General features: G+C 37.2%; 1 protein-coding gene across 3 annotated transcripts in view; it reads left to right on the top strand.

Moving 5' to 3' along the window:
- Positions 1-12665, top strand: part of armc2 (armadillo repeat containing 2) — a 222293-nt gene that overhangs the window by 179458 nt on the left and 30170 nt on the right. For all 3 annotated transcript variants that reach the window (XM_028797612.2, XM_051925611.1, XM_028797613.2), the window contains exons 15-16: positions 5563-5881; positions 8803-8925. In XM_028797612.2, coding sequence (XP_028653445.1) covers positions 5563-5881; positions 8803-8925 — 442 coding nt within the window. The remainder of the gene's footprint in view (positions 1-5562; positions 5882-8802; positions 8926-12665) is intronic.

The raw sequence follows: 12665 nt of genomic DNA, 5'->3' as shown, positions 1-12665 counted from the left end.
TCGTGTTCACTCTGCGATGGACTGTCAACCTGTCCAGGGTTTGTTCCTGCTTTTTCAATATTCTCTCTCAACAAGGTAGGCACTCACATTATCAATCCAAAGGCAGCAGACAGTATCTTTACAAAATAATGTAATAAGCTTCTGTATAGTGAAAAAATATAAGTGAATGTGTAACTTTTTGTCAGTTGTTAAAGCCTAGTCATCTGAAAAAACTGAGACAGCAATTCTCATTTGGACATCAACATTCAATGTCAATAACAGTGCTTGGCAATGTCTTTCTGAGGTAGATATGTGCCCCTTGGGCTGAATGGTGCTGTAGAGGAAGATGAGTGGTGAAGTAAAGCACACACCCAGTCTTCTTTTAAAATGACCGAGTCTCACAATAATGGTTTATGTTTTACTTTTTTTCTTCTTAAAATGACATGGATACAGTGTTTGCAATGTGTGTGTTATCTCAAGACATGGAGCAATGCTCAGCAATATTTTTGGCTTGAAAATTGGATGTATTCAGTAACTTTTAAGGCATTTCTTCACACTGGGACACCAGCCCCAATAGCTCCATTATAGAGCACAAGAGTAAGCTTGTTTTTTTTTTTCCAATTTATAAAGTATGCTTCAACTTAGAACTAAATTTCATGAGGTAAACTAATGTACACTGCATCCGGAAAGTATTCACAGCGCATCACTTTTTCCACGTTTTGTTATGTTACAGTCTTATGCCAAAATGGATTAAATTAATTTTTTTCCTCAGAATTCTACACACAACACCCCATAATGACAATGTGAAAAAAGTTAACTTGAGGTTTTTGCAAATTTATTAAAAATAAAAAAATTGAGAAAGCACATGTACATAAGTATTCACAGCCTTTGCCATGAAGCTCAAAATTGAGCTCAGGTGCATCCTATTTCCCCAGATCATCCTTAAGATGTTTCTGCAGTTTAATTGGAGTCCACCTGTGGTAAATTCAGTTGATTGGACATGATCTAGAAAGGCACACACCTGTCTATATAAGGTCCCACAGTTGACAGTTCATTTCAGAGCACAAACCAAGCATGAAGTCAAAGGAATTGTCTGTAGACCTCCGAGACAGGATTGTCTCGAGGCACAAATCTGGGGAAGGTTACAGAAAAATTTCTGCTGCTTTGAAGGTCCCAATGAGCACAGTGGCCTCCATCATCCGTAAGTGAAAGAAGTTTGAAACCACCAGGACTCTTCCTAGAGCTGACCGGCCTTCTAAACTGAGCTATCTGGGGAGAAGGACTTTAGTCAGGGAGGTGACCAAAAACCCCATGGTCACTCTATCAGAGCTCCAGAGGTCCTCTGTGGAGAGAGGAGAACCTTCCAGAAGGACAACCATCTCTGCAGCAATCCACCAATCAGGCCTGTATGGTAGAGTGGCCAGACGGAATCCTCTCCTTAGTAAAAGGCACATGGCAGCCCGCCTGGAGTTTGCCAAAAGGCACCTGAAGGACTCTCAGACCATGAAAAAGAAAATTCTCTGGTCTGATGAGACAAAGATTGAACTCTTTGGTGTGAATGCCAGGTGTCACGTTTGGAGGAAACCAGGCACCGCTCATTACCAGGCCAATACCATCCCTACAGTGAAGCATGGTGGTGGCAGCATCATGCTGTGTGGATGTTTTTCAGCGGCAGGGACTGGGGGACTAGTTAGGATAAAGGGAAAGATGACTGCAGCAATGTACAGAGACATCCTGGATGGAAACCTGCTCCAGAGTGCTCTTGACCTCAGACTGGGGCTTCGGTTCATCTTTCAGCAGGATAACAACCCTAAGCACACAGCCAAGATATCAAAGGAGTGGCTTCAGGACAACTTTGTGAATGTCCTTGAGTGGCCCAGCCAAAGCCCAGACTTGAATCCGATTGAACACCTCTGGAGAGATCTTAAAATGGCTGTGCACCGACGCTTCCCATCCAACCTGATGGAACTTGAGAGGTGCTGCAAAGAGGAATGGGCGAAACTGGCCAAGGATAGGTGTGCCAAGCTTGTGGCATCATATTCAAAAAGACTTGAGGCTGTAATTGCTGCCAAAGGTTCATCGACAAAGTATTGAGCAAAGGTTGTGAATACTTATGTACATGGGATTTCTCAGTTTTTTTATTTTTAATAAATTTGCAAAAACCTCAAGTAAACTTTTTTCACATTGTTATTATGGGGTGTTGTGTGTAGAATTCTGAGGAAAAAAATGAATTTAATCCATTTTGGAATAAGGCTGTAACATAACAAAATGTGGAAAAGGTGATGTGCTGTGAATACTCTCCGGATGCACTGTATACCGTGATTGTGAAGTAATAAGTTCAACTTGAAAAATACTGTTACATAATATTGTGCAGCTGCTGTGTGTTCAGTTTTTAACAGCAAAAGAAATAGTAACACATTTTATATAACAGAGACTGTAAATGGTTATAATACAGTAAATTAAGTCAACTAACTTCACCAGCGGCTTGCAACAAAATGGTAACTGTAAAATAAAGCACAAAAAACAACAACACAATAGATGTGCAAGACGAATCAGTAACATAGGATAAATCTCACAAACAGTAGTGTTGTAATTAATTTGCTTGTTTTCCTTTTTACTTTAGAAAATGTATTTTTTATATTGGAAATTGTTTTCTGTATTTGTGGGGCAATCTGATTAGTTTCTTGTTCTTTTATTAAATAATCAGTTATTCACCTAAGCCTATAACTCATTTGGACTGAAGCTTGGCTTTCTCTAAACAAGAAAAGAAATTTGGGGGATTGCCCTGGGAAATGCCATTAAAGAACTTGAGACTGGTGAACGTGATTTATGTTGTGATCCCTGGAAGAGACGGGACTTTGTCTTTAAGGGAGGAAATTTTAATGGTTCTGTGGCTTTTTTTTCCACCACTCTAAGGACATAGATGGAGTAAATGTTAGCAGCAGTGTCACACCCAATTCCTTTCTTGTAATAGTCCCGCACAATCGCATAAAGTGTTCCTCAGGCTCTCATGTCTGATAATGCTGATGTATATTTTCATATTTGTTCCAGTTCCCTTTTCCATTCTGTTCGTAAGGCTCTGTCAGAAACATAAAGTTTCTCTAGTGGGTTTTACATTAGCTGTCTCTGTATATTTTATCTTCTAGCTGTCTGTGCCGTGTTGTTTATCAGCTGTTATGGTCAGTGATTTGCTATGCATTACCAGCTCATTTATATTTTTATGGGCTTTTCTTAGTATTGATATTCCTGTGTTTTGCTCTATTTGGATGATCATCTTGTGTATGATGTGCACTAAAGTCCCATTCAGAGTTCAATAATGTCTTTTTATAAAAAAAGTTAATATCTGATACTTTTAATAAATATACTATAGATGGATACATTATTTAGGTGAATTTTGGAACAGTATATTTTAAAGTACAGTCGAACCTCGAGTCACGACCGTAATTCGTTCCAAAACTGTGGTCGCAACCCAATTTGGTCTTGACCCGAAGTAATTTCTCCCATAGGATTGTATGTAAATACAATGAATCCATTCCAGACCGTACGAACTGTATGTAAATATTTTTTTTAAAGATTTTTAAGCACAAAAATAGTTAATTATACCATAGAATGCACAGTGTAATAGTAAACTAAATGTAAAAACATTGAATAACACTGAGAAAACCTTGAACAGAGAAAACTAACATTGCAAGAGTTCACGCTATAGCCTTACGAACCGCTCACTGTAAACACTTTTTTTAAATGAGATTTAAGCACAGGGAAAAAAATTAACATTTGAAAAATCCGTAGTTTATACAAAAACTAACCATAAACAACCAAGAAAACTAACATTGCAAGAGTTCACACTATAGCCTTACAAACCGCTGACTGTAAACACTTTTTTTAATGAGTTTTAAGCACAGGGAAAAAAATGAATATTTGAAAAATCCATAATTTATACAGGGCGGCACGGTGGCGCAGTGGGTAGCGCTGCTGCCTCGCAGTTGGGAGATCTGGAGACCTGGGTTCGATTCCCAGGTCCTCCCTGCGTGGAGTTTGCATGTTCTCCCCGTGTATGCGTGGGTTTCCTCCGGGCGCTCCGGTTTCCTCCCACATTCCAAAGACATGCAGGTTAGGTGGATTGGCGATTCTAAATTGGCCCTAGTGTGTGGTTGGTGTGTGGGTGTGTTTGTGTGTGTCCTGCGGTGGGTTGGCACCCTGCCCGGGATTGTTTCCTGCCTTGTGCCCTGTGTTGGCTGGGATTGGCTCCAGCAGACCCCCGTGACCCTGTGTTCGGATTCAGCGGGTTGGAAAATGGATGGATGGATAATTTATACAAAAACTAACCATAAACAACCAAGAAAACTAACCTTGCATGAGTCGAGTTCTGGCATGAAGGAAGTGAGGAGGAACTGGGTGGAGAGGAGATTACAGTTTTGAGGTAAAGTCCCTCTGCGCGATGCACGTCTGACCGAGAACAATGTACTGTACAGGGAGAGACTGAACACGTGCGTAAATCACCGGCGTGTACAAACAGGAAGAGAAATGAAACAGAGCACAAAGAGTTCACAGCGAATGCACAGGGAGAGACTGAACACGTGTGGAAATCATCGGCGCGTACAAACCGGAAGGGAAACAGGCTTGTTTGTCACCCGAGTGTGTGGTCGTGAACAGATGCAAAAGTTTGGTGAACTCTTTGGTTGTAACCTGATTTGTATATGTTCCGAGACGTTCGTGACCCAAGGTTCCACTGTACTTGGGATGAACTTGTGCCCCATCCAGGGTTAGCTCCAGTCCTGCATCATATCCCATCATGCTAAGCCAGTGATACTTTATGTGATTTTTAAATATAGAGTAAGTCAAACTTAGCGACTGCTGTTGCTACATTTTGTTGCCTTGAGAATGTCAAATTACACAACTAAGAAATACAGGGAATGACAGATTACAAGACGGCCTCGCAACTCGCAGAATTTTTACAGCAACTCAATTTGCTGCCTGACAGCACCAGCAGCTATATAAATGTTTTGCAATTATGATAAGTTCAGCCACAATTCTGGCCCGTTTTTATCCTTTTTCCATTCTTTTGTAGCCTGACAAATTGGAGAGGCAATTGATAAATTGAAGAGACAAGACTCTCTTCTGTTTGGGTGGTTCAAAACACTCATTCTCATTTTTTAGCAGCCCCCTTGTAAGCATTTTACTTCCAGCTAACTGCTCCCTATTTGTCAACTCTCGCATATGCTAAGCTTTCCCTTTTGCCTTAAAACAAAAGAAAACCTATTTGAATTTGTTGGGGCGAGTTGCTGAATGCTATTAGTCATTGGTGATATTCAACTAAATGGCTGTTGATCATGGTAGTGTGCCATGACTGTCTTCAACTTGCTAAGATTATGCAAATGAAGGCTTTGACTGAAAATTGCTGGAAAAGTCATTTAGTGAGACTGGCTTTACTCTCCAACTCCAGCAACTCTGAGCAGGATTAAGTGTGTTTAAAAATGGATATTTAATAGGGCTGAACTTTTTGACTTAATTGGTACATGTGAATTAATGTGATGATTAAAAAAAATCCACAATTAAGGTAATTTTCTTTTTCTTTTGTTGTAGGATCTTGTGGTTCGCATAGTTTTTACTCTTGGGAACTTGACCTCTAAAAACAATGATGCTCGGGAGCAGTTTTTTAAACAAGAAGCTAGCATTGACACGCTTCTTGAACTTTTCTACACTTACTATAAAATGGATTTAAATTCCCAAGTCCCTTGTGCCACTGGTGAAAAACCATTCTGTGGCCAAAAACACCCCTCAGAAATTGAAGATGTGCTCATAAAATTAATTAGAGTTTTAGCAAACTTATCTATTCACCCAACAGTGGGAAGAACTCTTGCTGTTAACTCAACATGTGTGGAGCTGCTGATTCACATCCTAGGTATGTTGTAAACCAGTTTTTTAATTAAATTTATTTATGATTTTCCGTAGGTTTTGGAGTCCTTCTTTTGACTTATTTCCTAACAATAAATAATGTAATCCTTTTTTATGTTTAAATATGAAATGAAATTATATTAAAAAGATGTTTTGTGATTTCTAGCTTGTGATATCAACTTACGTAACTAAAATGGAGATGTGAATGTGACATGCCTTTTATTCAGCTACAATCAGCTTCATATTCTCTCTGTTTATTGTCATCATTTGATGCTCAATAAACTGAATGACAGATATACAGTTGTTTTTCTAAAGCACTACAGTACACTGGTTTTAGTCATTTTAAATTTAGATGTACTTGCTTTTGTAGGTTATTTAATAATTTTATCAATCCTATTTTATTATATGTCATATTATTTAATTTGGTTTATCTTATAAAGGTAAATGTAAAAAATGAGACACCTTGTACAGGTGTCTGTATTAAGTTATTGGAAAATGTACAAAATCAAAATATGTTAATAAATGTATTAGAAATCAGCTCAAAATGAATTCTAATATATGATAATCTTTATATATAATAATAAAAACAAAATATTTTGGTAAATGTATAATATTGATAGTTTGCTTTAACACTAGAACCACCATGCATTTTTTCAGCACTATAACTGTCAAGGTTATGCCAAGTCGCCCCTCATCTCGGCATCCTAATATCTCATCCCTACTGCCCTGCCCTAAATAGTTACAGATAACCAAATAGAGCAGGAGTGAATGTAAAAATAAATAATTTCTTGACATATACAGTCACCTCACGACATTCACAAATTTAACATTCATGACATCAGTTAGCCTTGCACAATTAAATGGGAATATCTTTGAAGCTTGCAGAAAGATTGCAGAAACTGACAGATGACAGAGAAGCCAAAAATATATAAGCAATATTAAAATAATTTGAATCACATAAAATCATATAAATATTAGTGTTTTTAGTTATTTAGTGTAAGGTAAGTGCATGTTATACTATAAAAACATAAGAAACCTGACAAATGAGAGGAGACCATTCAGTCCATCAAGTTGGTTTGTTTAGCTAATCGCTAAGCTGTGCCAATAAAACAGCCATTGATAAGTCATTGTTCAAACCCAGCTGGTACCAAAAAGGGTTGTGGGAGCCTTCTGGGACCAAACCGTGGGCTCCTTAATGCAAGGCAGCAGCGCTTAAATTGTGCCAAAAATGTAGTCCTGTGTACTTATGAGAGAAAAGCAAAAACACATTTCAATCAGCTGGACATATAAAGTAATACTACTAATAATAATGAAGTAGATACACATTGTTGTGGCACCACTTTACTCTCTTTTTAGTTTTATTGTGTTTGCATTTTCCAGTGTTGCACTGCTTCATTCCAGAGCAAGAATAACTGAAGGGATGCTGTGACATAAGCGACTTTCCAGAGTTACTCTCTGACTTGGCATAAAACCACTTCAGTATTTAATCGTGAAAAGGAAAATTATTTTTAAATCAGCTATCAGCATAAAATATATTAAGTCAAAATAATATATTTTATGTACAGTAAATAATTTATAAGTTTACAGCATTACTTACATATTTCACAGATTATGTAGGTATTTGGCAGGCAGCATGAAGAACTGAGTATAATACTGCCCACATCACTAGTCTGCTATCATTTTTGCAGTCTGGGTGGCTTGCGCATCAAAAATGGGTCACTGTATTCACTGTTGTTTTGTTGTGTTAGTTCTCTCACTGACACTTCACCTTATTAGTGTCTGTCTCCTTGACCATCTTTTGCGTTCTTACACAGCGGGCTGACAGGTCCTGCCTCATTTTGTTTACAATTTGTACAGAGCAGGCTCATTTTTTGAGCAAGTAGCTTATTTGCTCTGCATAATGTTGTGAAAATATTGTCAGCAGTGACTTTTCTAACATTGTTCGTTGTGTGGTGGGTGCGGCAACACGCTATCACCACATGCTCCTAACCTCCCTGTGACAGGCTAATGAGTCTTATCACCTGTCACATTTTCTTTCTCTTGAAATTGGGAATAGAATCTAATATATACTGTCAGATCCATGAAGTATTTCGACAGTGACACAATTTTCATAATTTTGTTTCTGTATTCCACCATAATGGATTTGAAATAAAGCAATCATTATGTGACTGAAGTGTTGACTTGACTTGTGTATGGGGCTATACTAACTGCTGAGATTCAGCCAAATACTGCAAAATTGAGAGGACAATTCTTCACAGTACAGATAGACATTGAGACAAAACATAGCGCAAAAGCAAACCAAGTGCTTTTCATACAAAGTAGTGTAAGATTCTTCAAAGGCCAAGTCAGTCAACTGATGTCAACCCAATTGGACATGCATTTCACTTGCTGGAGACAAAACTGATGGCAGAAAGTCCAACAAACAAGAAGCACCTGACAACAGCTGGAGTAAAGGCCTGGCAAAGCATCACTAGGGTTAAAACCCAGTATTTGGAGATTGCCATGGGTTCTAGACTTCAGGCAGGCATTGACTGTAAAGAAATTTCAACCAAATATTGAAAATGATCATTATATTTATGATTATGTTAGTTTGTCCAAATATTGTTGAGTCCCTGAAACGAGGAAGCCTGTGTATAAAAATGTCTGTCATTCCTAAATGGCTCATATGATATTTCCAGCAAATTCCAGTGTTAAAAACAGTCTATTTTTTAGTACACTGAAAACTAAGCAAAATGATGTAGACACTTTAACATAGTCTGGAAACTTAACATTTGACAGTTTTTTGTTTTTTTTCTCAATGACATTAGCATTGACCGTTTTTATCAGTTTAATAATAATTCCTGAGACTAATGCAGTATGGTTGAATATTTTGTTTGATAAATATTTTTTGATTTCCTTCCATTGTATATTTTAATTATCTTGATACAGAATACAAATCAATTGATGAATGTGAGGAGCTAGTGATCAATGCTGCAGCAACTATCAACAACTTGTCATATTATGGAGAATGTGACTCTCAAATCAGAAAAAATTATCTTCATATTGCAGAGTGTAAGTTCTTCAATATAATACTAGATTAATTATTCCAAAAAAAACTTTGCTTAGAACACCCTTTATGAAAGTGTGTAATAGAAGTTGCAATGTGCTTATGCATTGGTGTTTTTTGTGCAACTGTATAAATTTCCACTAATATTTAATAACAAATATTGCCATTACCATCATTCATAACAATAATTTATTTTACCCTAAAAACAGTTCTGGAATAAACTGTACACTGTATGTTTAACCACTGTCAGAAATGTGATGTAAATCTAGCGATGATTTCCAATGCTCTAAAAATCAAGTATGCACTATGGATGATTCTCTATTTAATAGAAGGTCAATGTATGGCCAACTGAAGAGTACACAAGGACTATGCACAACAAAAAAATAAAATGCACTCTAAGTTATGAAATGTATTGTACTATATTTTTTTCTTGTCTTATATATACAGTACATCGTTTTTTGGTTTGAGGTCTAAGGTAAAGTTTCATTTCGTGTTTTTTGTTTCTTCTGCTGATTGATAGGTGCTGTTTTATTTCAGTCACTTCATTCTCCATCCTCATGTTAAAAACTTGGCTTCTAAAAAGTGATTTGTCTGTTGCTAACTGTTATTTAATTGGGTCACCTACTGTGTAACCACTACATCAAAAGGGATGGGAGAGAGTGTGTTCAGTTGTAATGGATACTTTTCTGTTTAAAACATTTCATTTAAATATTAAGGAAAGGAATTGCCAGGGATCCAAGGGTGACATATTATCCTGACTAGAATGGTTGCAAATTACATGTTTAATGGTAAGTTGTTTCTTGATTGTGAAAATCAAAATGAACTCAGATGCTTAAGTTAAATGTGAACATAGCATTTGGCAAAGGAGTCTTTGAAGTAGTGCTAACATTTGTAGTACTTTGCCTACTAAACTACATTTTATAATGCTAACACTAAAAACCTGCATGTCATTGGTTGCAGTTAGAACACAAAGCCATTTTTTTAACAGTAAACTCATCATCTGTAGCATTTGTTACTCTCTGGATATATTCAGGGTTCTTCATGCAGCACTTCCGGTGTGTGGCAGAAGTGCTACAACAAAGGGCTCAGCCCTTCCTGCAGCATCCCCTGACGGTGCCAACAGAACCCAAAAGGGTTGCTCCAAACTCCAACTACCAATGAGCCCTGTGGGAGTCCAAGGCCCTGGTGCAACCCAGGGGGGCTGTCATCTAGTGACCCGGGGGAGGTAATGGCCTAAATATGTTCTTTCCCCTGGTCTTTCCACTTTAATCACATCCTGGCTGGGCAAGGGTCTTGTCTGTCCGTGACACAGCTAATACATTAATTTGGCCAAATCTAAGATATGTTATTTTCATAAAAAGGAAACAAATTTGTATATATTGATCATAAAGAACATATCTAGCAAAATCTTGAAAAATTCTTATTTTGTTACTTTTACTCTGTGAAAAGCTTCCACTGTGTTTGCAGCTGTTATAACATTTTCTGTCTTTCATTTTAGACCTGCTTTTTGTGAACTTATTTTTTCATCTGGCCTACCACATCAATTATGCATCTGTTTAGCTGTATATTTTGCACTATTTAAATACTTTTACAGGTGCTGGTCATAAAATTAGAATATCTTGACAAAGTTGATTTATTTCAGTAATTCCATTCAAAAAGTGAAACTTGTATATTAGATTCATTCATTACACACAGATTGATGTATTTCAAATGTTCATTTCTTTTAATGTTGATGATTATAACTGACAACTAATGAAAGTCCCAAATTCAGTATCTCGGAAAATTAGAATATTGTGAAAAGGTTCAATATTGAAGACACCTGGTGCCACACTCTAATCAGCTAATTAACTCAAAACACCTGCAAAAGCCTTTAAATGGTCTCTCAGTCTAGTTCTGTAGGCTACACAATCATGAGGAAGACTGCTGACTTGACAGTTGTCCAAAAGACGACCATTGACACCTTGCACAAGGAGGGCAAGACACAAAAGGTCATTGCTAAAGAGGCTGGCTGTTCATCAACAAATGTGTTTCAATCAGTTGTCTTACTGAATATAGTAAATAATTGTTATTCAGTGACACCTAGGGACGGAACGATAATGGTTGTTGATTCTTCTGTTGACCCAATACCACAACCATAGGTACTCGTACTTTGTATCTACTTATAAATGCACGATGACTACTGGACTCAAATGTCAGGTGGCAGAAAATTCAAACAGGTGCTGGGCCTACAATACAAAAAGTTCCAAAACCATAAGGTTGTTGGAACTGCAGTTACGCAGTAAGTAAATGGAATGTTGTTCTTATACAAAAGACAGCAAGAGCATATAGTAGTGAAAATGCATAAGAAGAGTTTTTTTCGCCAAGGAAACAAGGAAGATGGCAGAGAAAAAGACATATTTTTGATCTTCATGTTCATGAATGGTTATTTTGGGTTCAATTTTATTATACATAGAGCTGTCATATACAAATTGGGATTTAGAAAATATAATAATTTATGTTACACACTCCTATATTATTTGAAGGAAAAATTCAGTTTCAGATCTTTCCACTTGGTTTTATGTTGCTTCAGTCGACACTTTGTTAAAGAATCAACCTGTGTAATTTATAATCATGTACAGGCTGTAGCTACACTTTCTTCAGAGGTACAACTATTGAGGAAGTTACCACTACTTATGCTATGCCATTGCTAATAAAAAAAAGAAATAAATTAAAAATAAGGATAGATTGTTTTTTCTTAACATAAAATGCCTCTATGCCAGTTCCCATTTTGAAGAGGCTGACAATACTTTTAATGTATGAGAGTTCTTTCATTTTGCATATAAAATGAATGCTGCTGCCCTTAATTTTGCACTTCAATCCTTGGTGTAAAACCATTGTGTCACTTTTTCTTGCACCACCTTTAATTTCCTCCAGGTTATTATATATCGAGCTCATCTGTCTCGCTTAAAACTGTCCAAAATGTTTCCAGGGCAAGATTCAACCTGCGAACGCTGCAACCAAGCTCCTGCCTCACTGGGTCACATGTTCTGGGCCTGCACCAAACTAACATCATTTTGGACCAAAATTTTTAAGTGCCTTTCAGACAGCCTTGATATCACAATTCCTCCTAACCCATTAACAGCTGTGTTCGGTGTTCTCCCAGACGGACTTGAATGATCTATACTTCAGTTGCTAATAGCTAGGTTGTGGCCGTTTGTTGTATTTAGTTTGTGGTTTGCATTCTGCCTGCATCATGTGTTGTTTGAGACATGGTGGTGCAGTGGTTAGCTCCGCTGCCTCACTGCACAGATCACATTTTTGGCCACAATAATCGGTCCAGCATAGTTGACACTTCCCTAGCTCTTGGGGTCACTTGAAAGACCATTGCAACATTATAATCTATCAAAACTAATTCAGCCCCCCTGACCCTTAATTTTATTGCATTTTTGGAGTTTGGTGAAATTCCTGAAAATATCCATTATTTTGTCGAACATACTGTGAAGCAAACACTTCGAGGTTCACTTATCACTAGTCTTGAGTTCAACTTGACACACAATTTGAAAAATCAATGAAAGTGTTCAGGTAGCTAACAGCCAATGATATTACAGTCGTTGAGAACATAATTTGCACAAGATGTTCTGTAATGTGACAAAAGACAATGCATTAAAACATAGCCTTGAATGCTTTAAATTGATAGACAAAATAATAATTCAAGGCCTTTCACTGCAACTCTTGTAAATTTATTGAAAACATGTTGAATGCAGAT

This window comes from Erpetoichthys calabaricus, chromosome 3, assembly GCF_900747795.2.
Source record: "Erpetoichthys calabaricus chromosome 3, fErpCal1.3, whole genome shotgun sequence".
NCBI lineage: Eukaryota > Metazoa > Chordata > Cladistia > Polypteriformes > Polypteridae > Erpetoichthys > Erpetoichthys calabaricus.
The sequence above is the reverse complement of the archived record's forward strand: the minus strand, read 5'-3'. Positions and strand labels throughout refer to the sequence as shown.